Source organism: Botryllus schlosseri, chromosome 8 (assembly GCF_051294905.1).
Source record: "Botryllus schlosseri isolate E-star chromosome 8, Bs_hap1, whole genome shotgun sequence".
NCBI classification, from domain to species: domain Eukaryota; kingdom Metazoa; phylum Chordata; class Ascidiacea; order Stolidobranchia; family Styelidae; genus Botryllus; species Botryllus schlosseri.
In genome coordinates, this window is record NC_137243.1 from 23646814 (window position 1) to 23666591 (window position 19778).

Genomic DNA, 19778 nt, shown 5'->3' on the forward strand with positions numbered 1-19778 from the left:
CTGAACCAGGGGCCTTTATGATATGGGGGAGGGCGCCATGCCATAATATTCTCTAAAACAGTGTGTTTGAGTAAACAAAGGATTACTATCGCATTTTCATATCGCTACTGGTAGGTCGTGGGTTCGATCCCCGGCTGGGTCAGAACAAAGACCTGATAAGTAACACTGGCATCCATGACTTCCCTGCTTGGCGCTGATGCATTACTGAAAAAGCATGGAGTTGAAGGGGTGGTGCAAGACTTAGAAAGTCGTACAAGGCTATATCTGCACCTTCCTTGTCCAGCGGCATATGCACATCATGCACTGATGGTATGCATATGCACAGATCGTGTGTATGTCTATCATGAGTCGGTGTATATGCCGCAAAAGACATCAAGGGCAAAAATAAACTACGCCCTTTCCTTTTTTCAATAATATCTATCATTCACATCCGATGATGCGGACAACCGCTTATTCTGTCAAAAATTGACACCTCTTGAGATGTATTATTATGAATCAAGCTCTCTACACCATCCGCATAGCACCATTTTCAGCTTTTGACCGTCCATGCGAACGAATTACGATCGTTTTCACAACTACTTACTTACTTGAGTAGATTTAAAGTCGGTCAATTCTACTTCTACTTCAAGTAGTTTTAGGTGGCTTATGACAGAAGTACTTCTGCTCGTACTTGAGTAGATTTTTTCGTCGCTACTTCTACTCCTACTTGAGTAGCTTTCTTGACTACTTTGACCTCCTCTGGTTTTGTAACCACTGCTCTAGTGCCATACGTGCAGAAAAACGGCTGCATACTGTACATTTTGGGTCCACTGATCCGCCAAGTATCATTTGAAATTTTACCGGTCCGCGAGGTAAAAAAGGTTGAGAACCACTTATCTAGATTCTAGAATCACCAGACATTCGACAGTTTTGATGGAGATAGTCAAAGCACAGACCAAGTCGGAATCGAACCATGTGCAATGGACCCGAATTCAACCAAAAACCAGCGTTGGGATCAATAAAATGCAGTTTGCTGGCCGTATGATAGACACCCCAGCATGATCTAAATCAGTGGTTCTCAACCTTTTTCACCTCGCGGACCGGTAGAATTTCAAAAAATGTCTGGCGGACCGGTGAACTTTCAAAATTGAAATGAATCCAACATGTAAAGTATGCAACCGTTTTTGCAAATATGTGATGCTATAGAGAGTGATATTTAGAGGGTTTTGATCGTAATTAATTATCTTCATGATGGCATCCATGTGGTTTTATGGTAGTGAGTCTTCTTAGTCAAGGTAAAATTGCCTTGTCCAGTTAAACGTGCTATCACCCAGAGTCGTTTATAGTCTTTCGATCCGAAGGCCGTGGGTTTAACCGACCACGCCAACACGAATAATATTCTTGTATTGGTCAATATCGAGAGAAAAAGCGTCTCGGAGTAGAACCAAGCACCTTGTCGTGCTACCTTGCCCATTGCCCACTGCCACCAGACGCAGGCTACTCTGGCAACTACGAATACAACGCGTGCCGCAAGGAAACACCTTATACCGGTCATGCGCAAATCCGGGAATAAAAATTACTACGTTAGCCCACCCCCAAAAACGTTGGTCTTGGGCCCCCACAGGGCGATAAGCCAAACCTCCGGGGGATTCGCCCCCAAACCCTACAGTTGGGTGAATGTTCTCACCTGTAATTGTGAGCACATTCATTCTAGTCAGTGTAAGCAGAGAGTTTATGTAGCATAATCGCGCCACTAGCGAACATTTTCGATCATTCATGACTGAGTCCCATGTTAGCTTAAACATCATTATGTGTTGGTTCGTTGTGGCGCGGTAATGGCTGACGCCGAAATGCCTACTTCTATAAATCATGCGTAGGTTATTTCTCGAAGAAGGGCACGTATAAGCAAGGCATTTAGTGACACTAAATCGCGCAAAGCGCGAAAAGAAATTGAAAACTGTTGGAAAAAATTTCCAGAAAATACGCTATGATTTATGTTCACTTGCAACCTAGTTTTGGGCTCTTTTCAAGCTCGGCCCCTCTCCAATTGGGCGGATTGGGGTACCCCAGTTACGGTCCTCTTTAAAATGAATGTTTCGAAAACGAATGATCGCGCAAACTGCGTCAGTTCGTATCTGTTCTGTACTTGTCGCCTTCAACATTGTTTCTTGAAATTAAGGTTTAAAATTGTAATATACCTGGCGGACCGGCAGGAACCTAGTGGTTCTCATGCGGGGGTCTGCGAAGCACTTTCAGGGGGTGCGTGAAACATTTGAATTTGCAGAATAATTGATAACCTATACTTGTATGTACAGCAGGGCTGGCCAACCTTTTCGGCCAAAGGGCCACATTCGATTGAAGAACTTTTGCGCGGTCCACTATCCGTTCATAGGTAAATAATATTGTCACTTGACTATATTGCGGGCCTGCTGTATATCGCTGGGCTAAGATTGCGAGGACTGGACTATTCGGCGCATGGACAGATCGATATCGAAAGCTGTGACCAACATGCGTCAATCATTTCGTGCCTAGGTTTCATGGTCGACGGTCTTACTGCGAGCGCAAACGCAAGGTCGCATGTGTTGAACGACACTTTGTCTCGTAATCGCGAATATAGTTAGACTCAATCTGATACATTAGGTGTTCTTCCATTTTCACAAATGGGCAACAATATTAAAAACAAGAAATCGAGTGACAACATATTGCGCTAAGCTTGTAGAAAATTTTTACCTTTGATAAATCTATCGCAAATTATTCTGCTCTATTGTAGTGTACGAAGATATACCAATATGTGAATGGCTGATGGATCTGTCAATGCGTTGGAACTGATATTTTAGTCATCACATCTCAAGTATTGCAGCCAGACTAATCAAATTTTTGGTTGGCCTTGCAAGCTCAAAATCTGTGCAATCCATTTTTGATGATATTAGAAATTTCGGAAATTACCTCGCGGGCCACTCAAAACCTTCTCGCGGGCCACATGTGGCCCGCGGGCCACGGGTTGGCCGGCCCTGATGTACAGTGTACACGATACCTAGCGACGACTCGGGCCACCTAATGCCATAATGCTGAAGTACATACTGACGTTTTAAACGTCGCCAAATCTATCAACTGGAGCAATCAAATGATATGATAATCCCATAAAATCAATATCGTTCGTCGCTTTGCCAACAATTTCGACGAGGACTTTCATGGAAATATGAGCTGACGACTTAACGGTCTAGGCCAGATCGGACAATGTATTCGGCGTCTGAGTATTGCTATATTGATATTGAGCAGAATATAAAACGGGTTTTTATACTTGCTACCGATATTAGCTAATAATAAGTTATACACCAGTAGCCAACAACCCAATCGCACGGATTTTGTTTTTATGATACAATCAACGTATCGCCTGCAAGATATATTACATCAGACAACGACATCAATTTCATTGATTGCTAGAATAAGTCTCAGAAAATTACTGAACAGTCGTTTCAAATGGAAATTCCTGAAGTTCCTCTCATAATCTGGCCCAATAAAGGAATGAAAATCTCGCCACATAATTTATTTCTCCTGTAATATACATATTCACTATTCCAGAATAACTTGAAGGTGAGCTGGTACATATAAATTATTACCAAAGGCCAAAAGTATCATCGGAAGCGTTACGCGTAAATATAACATTCGACACCCCCATCTTCGTGGAAATGGATGGCCTCTCTAACTATACTCAGTTCGGACAAATTCTGTTGAACGCCACTCTTAGGAAGTGCACTTTAAAAAGTCGCAAGGTATAGGCCTACTCAATTGCAATATTCCCTTGCCGAACACCTGCGACCTGTAGAGAAAAAATTGTTTGTCCCGTGAAAAAGTTTCGAGTTTTAATGTCACGTGGTCCGCGCCATTGGTTGTTGATTTACCTGTGAGCTAAGCTCAAGTGGGGTAATATAAAGGATTAGACACCAAAATTGCTAAAATATCTATATGCTACGAGCTACGGTCAAATCGTATTTTTTTCGCGCTACGCCGCTTTTTACCTCTAACTTATGGTTATTGCTCCACATATTGTACGAATTTCATATTTGAGAATCCTGCAAACCGTCAAAATCCACCATGCTGTCACACTATGCGTTGAGATTGCATACATTCTGTTTTTAAAAATATTTTTAATATGACGATAAAGGAGGGAAGCGAAATTTTTCACTGTCATCAAGGGAGGCATGTCTAAAAAAGTTTGATAACCACCGAACTTGACACTGCAACTCTGAGTTAGTCTTCCAGATGCGCCCTAATGTTCAGTGTTTGTTTTTGATGAAGTTCGTGTACGAAAAGGCTGATTCACTACGACAAGTTGAACCAACATGCTTGCAACCTCCATAGCTGCTGCGCAATGTGCGCATACAGCACTGTACTTTTCCGTGTCAACAAGGCATGAAATGGTGGCGAGATAACGTTGTGGTATAATCCACAGCTGCAACACCAATGGGTTGCGGGTTCGAGTCCGACCGATGTCGACTACAGAATTCCCACCTAAGAGTTGGTGGTTTATCTAGGCCCCTCCTCGTCATCTCATCTGTGTGAGCGGTGTCTTATAAACGCCTGCTGCGGAATAAAAATGAAAACAACTGGCCTGGGGTAAATGATCATAGTAGTCGCCAAACACCATGAATACCACTAAAAGCACCAAAAGTTTTGTGCGGCCTGTTGGACTTTGAGGTGGAGGTCATTTTGTAGTGTTAAAATTTCAATCTCCAACTGTTCAGCCTCCAGGCTCAATAGATTTCATTATACCGGATAGCAGCAAGGATTACAGAAAGTTAGAAACATGGTACTAAACTGCGTTGAGTGTAAGAGAATCAAGCTGTGTCAAAAGTGTTTATATATATATGTATTGAGAGCTGAAAGAGCTGAATCAATTAATCTATAAGCCAACTCGTAAGCGCTGTAATTGGATCTATTTTTAGAACAAGCTCGCGGGCTACTCCTCTGGTCCTCGCGGGATACCTGGGGCCCGCGGGCACTACGTTGGTGACCTCTGGCTTACCCAAATTCTACATATAGTATGACGTTACTTTCAATAAAAGTCATTTTGTTGCCGCTTATCACTTGCTTACAGTTAATAATTGCACAAGACAGATGACGGTTGCATGATAATTGAGCTAAATTTCAACTAAAACTTGAGGCGTCCGTGGGGCCCGTGACTGTCCAAAAGGAATCCGCGAAGACAAAAAGGTTGAGCGCCACTGGCCCAAACTGTTACTTTCATTGTTCGTACAATACTCCCGTTTACGACTGCATCTGTTTGTATGAGTGATAATAATCTGTCTGAAGTGACCTTCGCAACACTACCCATTTACTTCACCGAAGCAGAATTCTAATTTCAAATCGCTGAAAGTCAAATCGCTAATAGCACAGTCAGAACGATTAATCTTTGTCAAATTACAACCCTGAAGCACGATGCCGTCCAATTATAGTGTTCAGGGCTTCAGTCTCATTTTCATTTCAGTGTACTTGAGAGAGTAATGGTATCCTCTGAAATTTTTCCAATTGACTCCGTCAGCGAAGGTGGAGTGCGATCCTCCCAAATATCGGCCGTTGAGATTCGAGTCATGGCAATGATTGTACCCATACCACCACGCCCCCTTGAACGATTCGGCGCAATCGTGTTGGGGTATCTGGTCATGATCGCGTTCTTGCGTAGAAAACATGACGTTCGATTTCTGTAAGTCGTTACCTGAAAAGTAATATAATACAGCTTGGCAATAATTTTCAACTTTCGTCGATAAAACCATGCCATCTATCGGCTGATTATAAATATTATTCTATTATTCAGCAGCCTATCAGCGTGTAAGTCAGGACCAGGTGTATAATTCCAGGCTTATATCACAAGACATTTTCATCTATAGTCGTCCGGAAGATGTGCCATTCGCAATGACGTTACACACCGGAAATATGCATTTAAAAAATGACATTTTTACCTTTCACGCGATCAGAGGTAAGTGAGGCCAGTTATACTTAGGCTACCAGAATAAATATATTCATATGTGCCAACAATAACAACCATATCGACGACTAAAGCGCTTCGTTACAATATCGCTATAAGCACAACACGCACGCTTTATAAACAGTGAACAACTGAACATGCGCAGCCGCATGCTACATCATGCCGACAGTGTGATAGAGCTAATCGGCTTTTCATGGCTTCCGTGGTGCTTAGAAACCATTGAAACGATAATTCCTATACTGACGAAATACTTGGTCGTCACTATAGGAAAGTATAGATATTAGTTAGGTGGGGTTTCCATATTTTGAAATCAGGAAAGGAGAACACTTTTTCAAAATTTTCGAACTTCGATTACCGGTGGAAAATCTTTAAAAAATGGTCAATTTTTCCATTTCGTGGTCGGTTGGCTAAAAACAGATCAACTTTCCGGCTCGGCTCCCGAAATAGAGCGTTACTTCCATGCTGATTTATTGTGTCTCAGTCGAATTTGTCCAACATTTACTCAAAATTCTCCAAAAAGAGGACAAAATCTAAAAAAAGGACATTTAGGCGTCATTGGAGGAAATTTTCAAATACCTGAAAAAGTAGAACAAATCCTCCTAGAGGATGTATGGTAACCAGAGTTGGATCAATTACAATATTTTGATTCAATTACAATTACAATCACAATTACTTCCTTGCATGTTTCAATTAAATTACAATTACAATTACTCAATGCTAAAAATATCAAATTACAATTACAATTACAATTACTGTTAAATATGTAATTAATTACAATTGTAATTACAATTACAATTACTTAACAGGTGATTGATTCAGTAAAGAGGTTTTCTTTGACAACCATAGCGACGTAATTAGCAACAATCTCAACCTATTCATGTTTCATTCCTGATATGTAGAATACCCGTTAATTAAAAAAAAAACTCGAACGTGTTCGAACTATTCCTAATCATGAGTACTGAAAACTACAAGCACATAAAATGTTTCAAGCGACTATTGAGAACCAAAGGTTTGAGCGACTAACAGCGAATAGGCTACAGGGCAGTCAATGAAATGTAACCAAACGATTAGGCTACTCAGAGCTGAGTCAGGATAATGAAATGTAATTGGTAAGGCGTCAGCAATAAGGATGATACCGATAAGGTGTGTAAAATTAAAATAAATGCAAGAGGAAAGAACCTCCTGATAGCTAAGAATTACAATATTTTGGTTCGCATTTACATTTTCACTTGCTCGGAAACTGTTAGATTGCATTTGATGAACATAAGGGTGCAAAAAGTTTCTGGCCAAGATTGGAGGTCAGATTGGGATAACATCCCTACAAATGCGTGGTCAAGTTGGAAGAAGCCTTGGTTGGAAACTTGATTTTTTTTTGCTATTGTTGCAACAAGCCTAGGCACTGGTCAGAGATTAAAATAAACTTTGACCGTGGTGTAGGAAATGGTTCAGTCCAGGTTTCAAAGGAATTTATTTGCTGTTCATCCATTTTTGAAATATTAAGATTTAGTTTAGCCCACTGGTTCTCTAACTTTTTTAGACACGCCCCCCTTTATGACAGTGAATATTTCGTGCCCCCCTTATCGTCATAGCACACAATGAAACCAGAAAGTTAGAAATCCTTACATATAGTTTGATGGTATGGAAGGTCATGACTGTTGATGAGAGAATTCTCCAATACGAAATTCAGACTATGCACCGAGCAATAACCATAAAACAGAGGTGAATCGGGCCAAGCGCCAGCGCGGAAAAGATTTCAGTTCACTGAAGCGTCGCGCCCCGTTCAGATGCTTTCACGCCGCCCAAGGGGGCACGCCCCCAGTTTGAGAACCACTGATTTAGCCTATATTTTAATTCACAAAGTTTTCTGTTGCTACTAAAGTATGGGAAACAGTTTAACGTGACTGAATTATCTAGTTATAACGCAGCACGCATAGAACACCGATGTAAATAGGCTAATTATTACATGTGGTGACTGTTTACAGGCCTTAAGGCCCCTCGTCGTCATCCAGGTTCGTACCGGATTTTCACTGGTGCAACGAATAAATGATTGATTGAATTATTATTTTATGTTGTGATTCTCAGGTTTCCATGAAAATGTAATTGAGATTGTAATTGAGCAAAATTTTGGTCAAATTACAATTACAATTACACAAAATAGAAATGCTTCAATTTCAATTACAATTACATGAAAAAATGTAATTAAATACATTCAGCTCAATTACAAATTACAATTGATCCAACTCTGATGGTAACCCTATATTAGTGCGTGGCAGGTCGACCAATCCCCTAGTTCGACTCCGATCCTGTTTCTTCGGAAATTGAATCCGGCTTCGATCCGACTACATTCGTTTCAAAAAGCACGAATCCGTCTCTTAACCGGCTCCGGCAAAAGATTTAAAGAACGAATATCCAGATATCCAGTCCATGGACTACCTAACCAATGTCTTTAGCGGAAATTAGACTCTTACTGCACAACTATAATACTTTCGAGTAATATTTGAATAACAACACAACACTAATGAACAACATGTTAACTAGGCTTACCATATTTTGGAAATCTAAAAAGAGGACACTTTTTCAGAAATTTCAGACTTGCAAAACCGGAGAAGAATTCTCAAAAACCGGTGAATTTTTTCCACTTTGTGATCGGTTGACTAAAAAAAAGGTCATCTTTCCGCTCAGATCTCAAAATACCGTTTTTCTCTCCACATTGCGAGGTGGATGACTAAAAAATGAAAATAAAAAAATACTAAATAAAAAAGAGGTCAAATCCTCTTAAAAGAGGACGTATGGTAAGCCTAATGTTAACATGCTGAAGTCAAATTTGAAAAACGCAAGACCATGGCAATTTTGACTCATCACATCAATCTCTAGATCAGGGGTGGGCAACTTGCGGCCGTAGAAGGGAATTTGTGCGGCCGTCGACACGGAATTCAATTAGCTTGTGTTGGCGACTGTCGACATGCAAATTGAAATTGCGAATACACAATCGTATTTTCGAAAGATTTTATTTAATCTTCAAATTTTCTTCGCGATCCGCGTGATTCAATGCGACTTCCTTTTTCGATTTCAATACAGTGGCGCCATTTGCAATCTAAATCGTGTGCTCCTCACGACAGAAATTTGTTTCTTGTTCTGGTACATTTGGGCGATTTCATTATATTTCTACTATACCAGGTACGGGCAACATACGGCCCGCGGGCCGGAACCGTCCCGCTAAGGGATTTTGACCGGCCCGCTGAGAGTTTCTACCCTGAAAGTGAGATTCTATTCTGAAAGTATTGACAAATATTATGCTTCACAGAATGAATTCAAGTTTATGAACCTGAGAAAGATGGATATGAAACTGCTTGCTATGTTCGGGTCTACATGTATTTGCGACCATGAACATTAACGAGACAAGGCTTCGTTCCAAAATAACTGATTTTCACGTTCAGTCTTTACTACGAGTTTCTACATACGGCATGCAGTTTAAAAACTTGATGACACCTTTGGCCGACCACAGATGTCTGATTGACTTCAACAGCTATTGATATTAAATTCAATAAATACTATTGATTCCTTGTATAGGTGGATGAATACGCGATTAATGTAAATATTCTGTAATCGGGCCCGCCAAGTACTTCATTTTCCCATATCAGGCCCGCCGATCGGAGAAGTTGCCCGCCCCCGCACTATACCGACAATCCTGAGAGGTGTAAAAAATAACAGCATGCAACCAAGTTATCAAGAACAATTTGCCCACATGAACATGCATGCATCATTTATCTCTTGCCCTACATTTTCGAAAGCACTCCCTCTATCATCTCTACCGTTGAATCTGGTCACATGGTCCGAGAAAGGATAAATATTTGATTGTAATATGTGATACTGCGACTATTAATGACGGAATCCATTCGTGAGTCTGAAAAATTTTCGCGCCTGGCGCGACGATACCCAGTTCCAGTAGCTGTTCATAACATTACCATTCGCGATTTACGTGCGAATAATATGCAGATATGAAAAGTAGAATAGCCCAGAGCTTCCCGGAAATGGACAGTTCAACATAGGCATTTTTCTCCAGTTAGTTCATTAAGATGTGCCCTGGAATGCGGCCGTAGGCTACATAAGTAATCGAAATGCGGCCGTGACTAGTAAAAAGGTTGCCCACACCTACTCTAGATACTATGTGCCACCAGGATCAGATAACGGACTGCAATCAAGACATTTGAAGAGACTTTTTGGGGTACAGAACTTTAATATACATTTTAATAATATATTCATGACAGAAATATAATAAAACCCGAAGCTTTTCGAGCTGACACTCTTCAGGGGCAATCGTCAGCGAATGGAGAATTTCAAAAACATGCATCTAGCTACATTGCATACAACCAATTATGACGTCATAGAAACAAACAACACGAAATGAAATACAGACAAACCGCGAGCGCAGCTAGTGGCCAATTTTTAGATTAACTACAAATTCCTTCTGCTGACACAAACGCGGTCGGTGGATTTTAATAAAAGTCGATTCCAGTGCAGACAGATGGAAATGAGTGCGGCCTCTTCCTAATATAGAGAATGTTTCATCGCGATAGGTTTTAGCGCAAGTTGCATTCTCAGCCAAATGCTTGCCGATAGCAGAGTTCATAGCCATGGCCTGATTACGTTTTAGAAATCGCAGATCAGCTACGGCTGCATCTTCGCGAGAGTCTAATGTGCGCGATCCAACAACGCTCGGAACATGTTGTTTAATGCGTTCCTGCAAGCGCTGAGTTGTTCTTCCCACGTACCGACAATCACAGTGGCACTTGAAATCATAGACTATATTGCTTTGTTAAGAAGCAGGAAGAACATCTTCTGTTCTGTTCTACGCTAGCGGTTTGCCTGTATTTCATTTCATGTTGTTTGCTTATATGACGTCATAATTGGTTGTATGCAATGTAGCTAGATGCATGTTTTTGAAATTCTCCATTCGCTGACGATTGCCCTTGCAGAATGTCAGCTCGAAAAGTTTCGGGTTTTAATATATTTCTGCCATGAATATATGATTAAAATGTAAATTAGGACATCGGAAAACAACTGAAAAACAATCAAGACCGCGCCAAAAATATGCAATGAGTTTTCATAGCATCGCGCTGTCGCTCTTGTTTTCATTTAACGTTCCAGAACAGCAGTTCTCAAACTTTTTTAGACACGCCCCCCCCTTATGATAGTGAAATATTTCGTCATATCTCACATTGAAACAAGAATGATAGCAATCCCAACGGATAGTATGATGCATGGAAGGTTAGCAATGTTTATGAGAGAATTTTCAAACTTGAAATTCGGACCATACATAAGGTATTAACTAGGGAATGAAGATGAATCGCGCAAGGCGCGAAAAAAAATTCAGTTGACCGCAGCTTCGCGCCTCCCTACAGATGCTTTCACGCCCCCCTCCCAGTTTAAGAACCACTGCTCTTGAATCAATCGATATGAAGCTGCGACAAACGATGACATGTCGCCAGAAGATCATCTCTGCATTCTGGCAATATTTCATTGGAGTTGTATTGTGATTTCGATTATTTTTTATAGATGAATTTATCTATGTACCGTAACGGTGCGTTTTTATATTTTATCGAAAGTATTGCGTCAATCGGAAAAAAATTCATACGTTTATACAACATTAATGAACCTCATATAATGACGTTTGTTACTTATCAAAGTCCGTCGAAAAGCTTGGTCTGGAGTAAACTTGGTAATATGAAGATATATGTTGTTGCGAAATCTAGGTAATTACCTGGCCATAACAGTCACTGCATTTAAAGTTCAAACATTCTTCGCAATACAAAAGGAGTTACAGTTGGAAGGATATTAGCATACTGCAATCAGTTTATAGAGGTTTATATCCAGGCCGTGTTATTTTTAGCATTTCAGGAGCCAGATGCCAAAACTGCCAAAAATAAAAATTTGAAAATGCCAAAAATAAGCAATTTATGGCATATGCCAAAAATAAAACGGCCTGCCAAATAGTGTATTTCGTTCATGGTGTTGTGTTAACAGGACCGCGTTACAAGCGAGCAGAGCGTTTGTGAAAGGCAGGTTTCTTAATCAGGGTCCAGCCCACCCATTAGGGGTGAAAGCATGGTGTCATAAATGGTGTGGGCATAGCGAGATTGAACGGCTGACTGCATTTGGTTTACGTCATACTTTCCATTTGTCCAAAGGCAATTTTACGACCATTTTTGACCGGCTTGTCTAGCGCTAAATTTGATAAAACGGGTATCAATGAGAAGCTGCCGCTGTACTGATTATTAAAATATAAATTATATTCTGCTCATGGAACTGGAACCCCCAAAATCAACCACGATTTTTGCATTGTGATCGAGTTGAACATTGTGACGCAACAAACTGTCTGGCTATTTCTGAGCTGAATAGTCTCGTTTTGCCAGACAGTCTTGTTGCGTCAATGTTCTTAAACAAGCTAACCTTCCCAGGACTCTTCCATGCGAGTTTGTAATATTAAAGCCACCTAAAGTGAATATATTAGTAGACTGAAGGAGAAATGCTATTCGGGCTACTAAATAGAATGTGTTGAGAGACAACACAGGAAACTCCTGGAAAAGGATCGGGAAGACAATTCTTTCCGCGACGAGATCGATGGCACTGGCGAAGTGATCTCATTTCATGATGCATGGAAGCCGGTTCGGCCCTCCAAAGATTTTGAAGCTCTGAAAACCTTTTGTGGATGACTGGCAACAATCTTTCCCTAAACGGCTACTGTTAAAGCCGACATTTCCCAGATTCTCTGGGCGAGAAATGAATTTAGGAGAAACTTAGCTGACCTGAGTTTGGAAGCACTGTTACAGTGCAAACGATTTAAGTCTATTCAACAGCTGTAACAATCAGCTGTTGAGCGTGTTTGTTAGGATTTTCTTTCTTTTTTTCGCTTATTGGCACCGATTCCGATGAATACTGCGCATTTTGTGGTTTTGTTTGATATTATTAACCTATGAAATCGTTAGGTTTTTTCTTCTTCCTATTGTTTGTTGGCACTGATTATAAGTGGATGCTGCACATTTTGTGGTGTCTTTTGACAAACTAGCCCAAATAAAGCGTTTTTGTGACTAATTCGAGGCTGAAACTATCTATTTAGAGGACGATGCCAAAACTGCCAAAATTAAAAATCGAAAAATGCCAAAAATAAGTTATTTTTGGCAGTTTTGGCATATGCCAAAAATAACACGTCCTGTTTATATCTCTTTAAGTGATCCCAAGTCAAAGAGTAATTGATCTGTAGCTAATTTTGATTGCGTCATAGCTCCGGCATCGCCAGTTTTTCTGATGTTATTGTCCTAATTCCGGATCTCGAAAGGTTCAAATGCAAAGGTGCTTTCTCGGAAATATATTTATTTCCTACGGGCCTAAGAAGGCGTTGCAAACCAAAGTGCCTACCTGCGTTTCCTTTGTAGCCGGAAGTAGTTAATGGAAAACTGTCATCTTCGCCCCCAACGTAGAAGTTGCTATATGAAGACGGATGTTCAATAATAGGCATGGGACGATGTTCTTACGACTATTCAGTACCAGAAACATATCTTTACAATTAGGGTTGCATTTAAAACAAAAATCAATTGAAAACATGTTGGTATTGCGTTTTTTGTTTGTTTTCTAAGCTATGACGTCATGAATATTCAATTGTGGCGTCATAGTGGAATGACATGGAAAATTGAAAATATAGGGTAAATATAGCTCCTTTGACGAAAAATGTATGTAGGTACTATAGCTGCTGAACCGACTATTTTAAGGGTTCAAACCATTCCATATCGCATACGTCAGCTCTCCGGCGGTAATCGTTCGTAAGCTCATAAAACATGTTTTTTGGAATGTATTTACACAATTATGGCTTGTTTTTACAACTTAAAAAGAAGTCAATTTTTTTAAAGCTGTCTGTTTAAAAGACTGTTAAAAACATGTTTCAGCAGTCAGTTGTTTTGAATGTAACCCTAGATACAATTAGTCGAAAAAAACAATAACATGCAAAATGTGCAAACATTTTAAGTTACTGTTACCGAAAAAGGAATTGCGTCACAAAAATGCTAACAGTTTGATCGTAAGCTACTGTATGTGTACACCAGGGAGGAGGCAAACTTTTTGACTCGAGGGAGGCATTCAATATATGGTATATCGTAAATAAAGAGGATATTGCTGAAGTAGAGTCAACGCAACATAATTTCCAGTAAATGTTTCAATAAAATCTGGTTTCAACTTCGGTGTACTAACTTTTATGACTTTTAGAAAGTATCCTCCTCTGCGGATTCCAGAATATGGTAAACCTACAATACGGCAAAACAAGTGTCGTGAGACATGGAGATTATAGCCTATATATTTGGAACAAATCAAGTATTGATTTAATGACAACGTACTCGCGTCATAAACATTAACGAGTTATTATAAGTTGGTCATGCTCAGTAGCCAATTCGTCAAAATTGTATATGAAAGCCGGCTGTGGCGGTTCTTAAAACAGGATAGAAATATGACAATACATTTACTGACTGTACCTTTGGTTTAACTTCAAGACACGCAATGCTGACAGCATCATAACCATGTTACCTTTAAATACAGTTCAACTAATACCTATCACTCTGTTACTATGTAAAACAGGCTTTCTTTGCGTACCTACGTGAATACGAAGATAAATTAGTGATGTCTAAAACATTTTATGAATTCGTTTGCAATAGTTACTTATTTAGCTGCTCATAATTTGACATCAGCAACGAATACATTATATGACAAGTCATACATCTTATGTTACCAAATACGCCCTGACTGAAATACTATTTAGTAGATTCATTGTTGAAAGCAAAGCATTTTAATTCAACTCCTCGCATCTTAGATTACTTTGCGCTGTGCTGTAATTAATGTATGAGCTGTGCCTAACTGCAAAGTACAACTGAAGAGGAGAATTCCACCTACCACACGCACGGATCGGTTATTCCAAGTACAGCAAATAAACGTGCCGGAGTTACCAGCCTAAAGTCACATTCGTGATACGAATCAAGTCATTTTAATTTGACTTCATGGGACGTTTAGGAAATCAAACCTTTCAACATGCGCGGGCCGCGAAGTTAGGCTATTGCATTATAATAAACACTCATTAGAGTAGCCTAACTTTGATCAAGTTGCTGCAATAATTAGATTTTTACAACGGACAAAAATGTAGGCCGCATGCGGCCCGCGGACCATAGTTTGCCCGACGCTGGACTACACTATCTATCGCTATGCGTGCCTAGTGGTGCTTCACTGCGTTGGGAGTGTTAGGCTCAGTGAAATCGCGCATAAATTTTCATTCCATTTTTCTTTGTCTTTCCTTCCTGTTTTGAAGTCTTCTAAAATTTATTCAAGACATTGAAATGGGCAGATATATGATGCAAATGGATGAGGAAAATCGTGCCTTGACTTTATCATAAAAGTGAAACTCTGCCATTGTTGTAGCCAGATATGTTGCGATCGCAAGAGAGCCAATTTACCAATTAAAAGGCCCGAGAACTTGCAAATGTAAAGAAGTCCTTTGCCTGCACTATACACATCGGCTACTCACTGATAATACGCATATCTCCAATTTCCGTCAAAGTCTTGCATGTCCACTCGAAGTTCATATTTACCAAGTTTCATCATCCTGGATATTTCTCGGAGCCCTGTCACGGAAAACGCGTGGAGTATACTCAATCTCATAGGATGATAAGGAAAATATAGCAAGGAAACGATGACAACTCTACCGTCAAACTATTTTAGAGTTATGTAGCTGCAACCATGGAAAACTATAAAAATCAACGTCATAACTGTCTATGTGAGAGTGCGTATTTGAATGATATATCATTGAACGTATTATACAGTAGTTTTGTTGATCAAAAGCATCATTATAAATGAACAGTACACTTCTCCAATTGTACACTCTAATCAGCTATTCTCAGAAAAATGTATACCTAATCGAACTCCACGTTGACGGGGGCCTACCAGCGACGCGGGTCATATATTTTCTCTTTAGATACACCCAATAATAGATGTCGGCAATGCAGTATTTACCAGTGTTGGGATGACTCGAGTCATGACTTGACTCGAGTCAGACTCGAATCAACTTTTTCGTATGACTTGACTTGACTCGAGTCACTTTGGAAAAATTACTTGACTTGACTCGGAGCTTCAAAAATGTGCGTTGACTCGTGACTCGGAGTAAAATTTACGAGTCAATTTCAAGTCATCATGTAAACGGTGCCGAATAAATCACTGTATCTTGTGTATGTTCGGATTGTTCGATATACGCAGAGGTGGTCAGTAACGAAGTACTTCTACTTTTTGGAAGTACTCAAGTAGTTTTCCTCTACTTCTGGTACTTACTCAAGTAGATCTGATTTTCTCTACTTATACTTCTACTTAGTAATATTTTGTGATCTACTTACATATTTTTCGCTATTTTCAGTTTGTCATGTAGAAGTAGTTTAATCCCCCAATACGAAAGATAGCCTGAGGAATTTCGGGGCTGTTTTTACGGAGTACCAACATTTAATATTCATCAAAGTCAAGTAAAGCCCAGAAATTTTGTTGCGCTGTGCGCATAGTAGTTATGGAGTGACGCATATGTTTTCATGGAAGTATCAGTGAATATAGTTTAGGTACCGGATTGCTTGGTTCCTCTCATACTGCATTGTCGCCCATATAAAATATTTCATCACAGTAAATATGGCCCACCATAACGTCTGAAGCTACCGTTTCGCAATCTAGCAATTACCTATCACATCGTAATCTAGCAGCCCATTACGTGTCTTGCTAATCAGGAAAATCCAGCTTTTTTAACGTTACACCTGTTTTAGCAGATCATCTTTGATGTTTTATGGACAAAAGACATGAAATATATTTTCCGCTTATTAGAAGTGGTATTTGTATTTTACTTTCAATTGCGAGTATCATACTTTTAGCTGAATGCTTTGTTTTAATTACTTTCAGTTCTTTTGTCTGCAGAACATACATGTTAAAGAATAAAAGCAAGTATAGTAATGCCTCTATTTTCGAAAATAAGTCTACACTAAATATAACTTTTACGATCCACAATATTTGTTGAAGTATACTAATCGCGTAAAGTGATGAAACCGTATCCGATACAACTTCTACTTATTGCTCATCGCATAAATTGAGGCCTTATAATATGGGGTAGGGCGTCATGCCATGATATTCTCTAACAACGGGGTCTTCTAGTAAACAAAGGGTTAGTATCGCATTTTCATATCAATACTATAATTTGCATCCCATGATGCGAAAAAATGCTTATTCTGTCAAAAATTGATACCTCCTGGGATGCATCAATACGAATCAAGCTGTCTGCACCTTCCGCATAGCTCAATTCGCAGCTTTTGGCAGTCCATGCGAACGAACTAAGACTGTTTTAAAAACTACTTACGTACTTGAGTAGATTTCAAGTCAGTCAATTCTACTTCTACTTCAAGTAGTTTTAGGTGGCTTATTCAAGAAGTACTTCTACTCGTACTTGAGTAGATTTTTTCGTCGCTACTTCTACTTGAGTACGTTTCTTGACTACTTTGACCATCTCTGGATATACGCCGGTGTCACTTGTGAGAGCAACCAGTCACTTACTGATTCTACGTTACACTGATCCTGAATTGTTAGGTCACAAATAAATCGACCGCAAACTAAACGATCACAGCTTATATTGTCGAAGTAGTAGTAGTAGAAGATTAATCTAAATATAGCAATGTGTCTCTGTTTCTTAGACGGCGCAATGCTTACTTTGCGCAGTGCCGACATTTACCAACCCTCTTGTATGATTTAAATCGAACAAATATAGTTTGGGCGTTTATATTCTCACGGATGTGCAGATGGGTAGTGTATAGGCTATCGTACCTTATCAATTTGTTGATTGCTCTGGCTGATAATAACGTACTGCAGCATGTAGCTTTACAGTTAAGTTACTCAAGTATTTTATTAGCAGTTCTAATTCTACGTATGCATGAGGGATACAACGTCCTTTTGCTATTCGGTATTTGATTCAAGATAAATGATCAATTAATCTGTCTTTCACAGTTGTGTGCAAAATGTAATGACTTTGAATCATCATTCATGGTTTAAAAATTCAATTTGACTTTAATTGTGACTTGACTCGTGACTTGACGTGACTTGACTCGACTTGACTCGAGTCACCTCCAAAAAACGAGTGACTTGACTTGACTCGAGTCACCCTTGAAAATCGATTGACTTGAGTTGACTTGAGTCAAAATGTGCAATGACTCGAGATGACTCGTGACTCGAAGGTAGTGACTTGATCCCAACACTGGTATTTACAACCTATAGCAACTTCACTATGATGAAAAGACATAATCAATACAGTGACTGATTACCAGAGATGAACCTAGGTATGGATTTGGATTTAAATAACAGCGAATTCGACGAAGATATCGGTCGAAGTATAGGATATCAATTTACATTGTTTTAATTTTGAATTAGGGTTTGCATTTGGCATGAATATCGAATAAATTAAAACATCCGTGCGACGTTTGAAAACAATTTCAGTCATTACCGGGCACGGATTGGACTTGTTGTTAACATAGCTAAATGTGTTCTGCATTTGGATTTTATTCTCGAATCCGCTGAATGGTAAGATCCAATGGAACCAGAATGGTGTTTCCTGCGTCGTACACGTAATAGGCCTATTTTGTTACCTAGCCAAAATTCGCCGCTTGGATCTCCAAAGCCGTTCGCATAATCTCCCCATCGGCGATAAAAATCGACGGAGCCATCCATCCTGCGCTGAAAAACCTAAATGCAAAATGATGTATATGCATATGCAATTACAGATTAATCTTAATCTCACCGTCCATCCAACCAGATCGGTGGGAAATAAATCCCTCTCCAAGTCATCCAATCGCATGGTTAACGCGTCGATCTGGTGCGATATTGCTGCGGGGTCAGCGCCCGCTCGACTCTCCTCCTCAGGTCCATAGACATATCGGGGAGCTGACTTGGCAGATGCGAGGAGAAACGTAACAAGAACGATTGTGCCTGCGACGCGAAACATTTTCATTCACTTTTGCTACAGGAAATGGACTTCGCGCAGTAGTTATGCGATGGATCTCTTCCTGAACATTCCTTTTATACACAGAGCTTACTAGGCAACATCATCAATATTTAGTGTACGCAATCTATACAAGCCCATACAAGCCTATTTACAATCGCATTGCTAGTATCGGTACTACTGAACACATAAAAATCATATGTCGAATTTCACATTATAGCGTTGGCAGGGAAGTATTATTAAGTCGATCGCCAGAACACATTTAGCATTGATAAACCACTAGAGATTGAATAAATCTAGTTGAGTTAGACCTCCTCTGAGTATGTAATTGAAGACTATGACTCTTACCCCTATGGGGCGACCTGGGTCCCGAAACTATCCGAGAATGCACTGTGAACCTTTTTCATAGATTACAATTTTCACTCCATTATAACATCTTTGATTGAAATTTGTAGCATTTCAACTGCGGGCCACTATATGCATGGCGCTGGCAGCATAAAAAATCAACACTAAACGAGCATGCACCTTGACAATCTCAAAGATTTTACTTGCTTTGTTACAACAGTTTGCTCGAATATTTAGTGACTGTGAGCTTGACCCGCAGTCACACAACATCAAAAGCTGAATACACTACATGTAGGTAGTCAGCGAATGATGCTTATTCAACCAATCATTGAAATTGATATCGTTGTGTGTTGTGAAAAATCTAGCAGACGTACGTGGTCAATCTTGATTTCATATGTTTATTGTATCATAAAAACCAGATCCGTG

The 19778-nt window shown here is 39.8% G+C and overlaps 1 protein-coding gene across 1 annotated transcript; it reads right to left on the bottom strand.

Annotated features, from left to right (window-relative positions):
• Positions 1-5378: 5378 nt before the first annotated feature.
• Positions 5379-19163, bottom strand: LOC145444548 (ficolin-2-like). The gene is made up of 5 exons (XM_080322544.1): positions 18807-19163; positions 18655-18751; positions 15525-15621; positions 13382-13449; positions 5379-5695 (listed from the first exon to the last, which is right to left on the bottom strand). Exons 1-5 carry the CDS (start codon positions 19014-19016, stop codon positions 5439-5441), a joined length of 729 nt encoding a protein of 242 aa, XP_080178670.1. The 5' UTR covers positions 19017-19163; the 3' UTR covers positions 5379-5438.
• Between the last annotated feature and the right edge of the window lie 615 nt (positions 19164-19778).

What these genes read in the sequence shown, in the direction of transcription:
- LOC145444548 (XM_080322544.1), bottom strand. Translation starts at nt 19,016, where the DNA reads ATGAAAATGTTTCGCGTCGCAGGCACAATCGTTCTTGTTACGTTTCTC. An exon ending in TGGAGATATGCGTATTATCA is followed by an intron (nt 13,450 to 15,524) that starts GTGAGTAGCCGA and finishes GTCTTCATATAG; the next exon opens with CAACTTCTACGTTGGGGGCG. An exon ending in CGGCTACAAAGGAAACGCAG is followed by an intron (nt 5,696 to 13,381) that starts GTAGGCACTTTG and finishes ATTACTTTTCAG; the next exon opens with GTAACGACTTACAGAAATCG.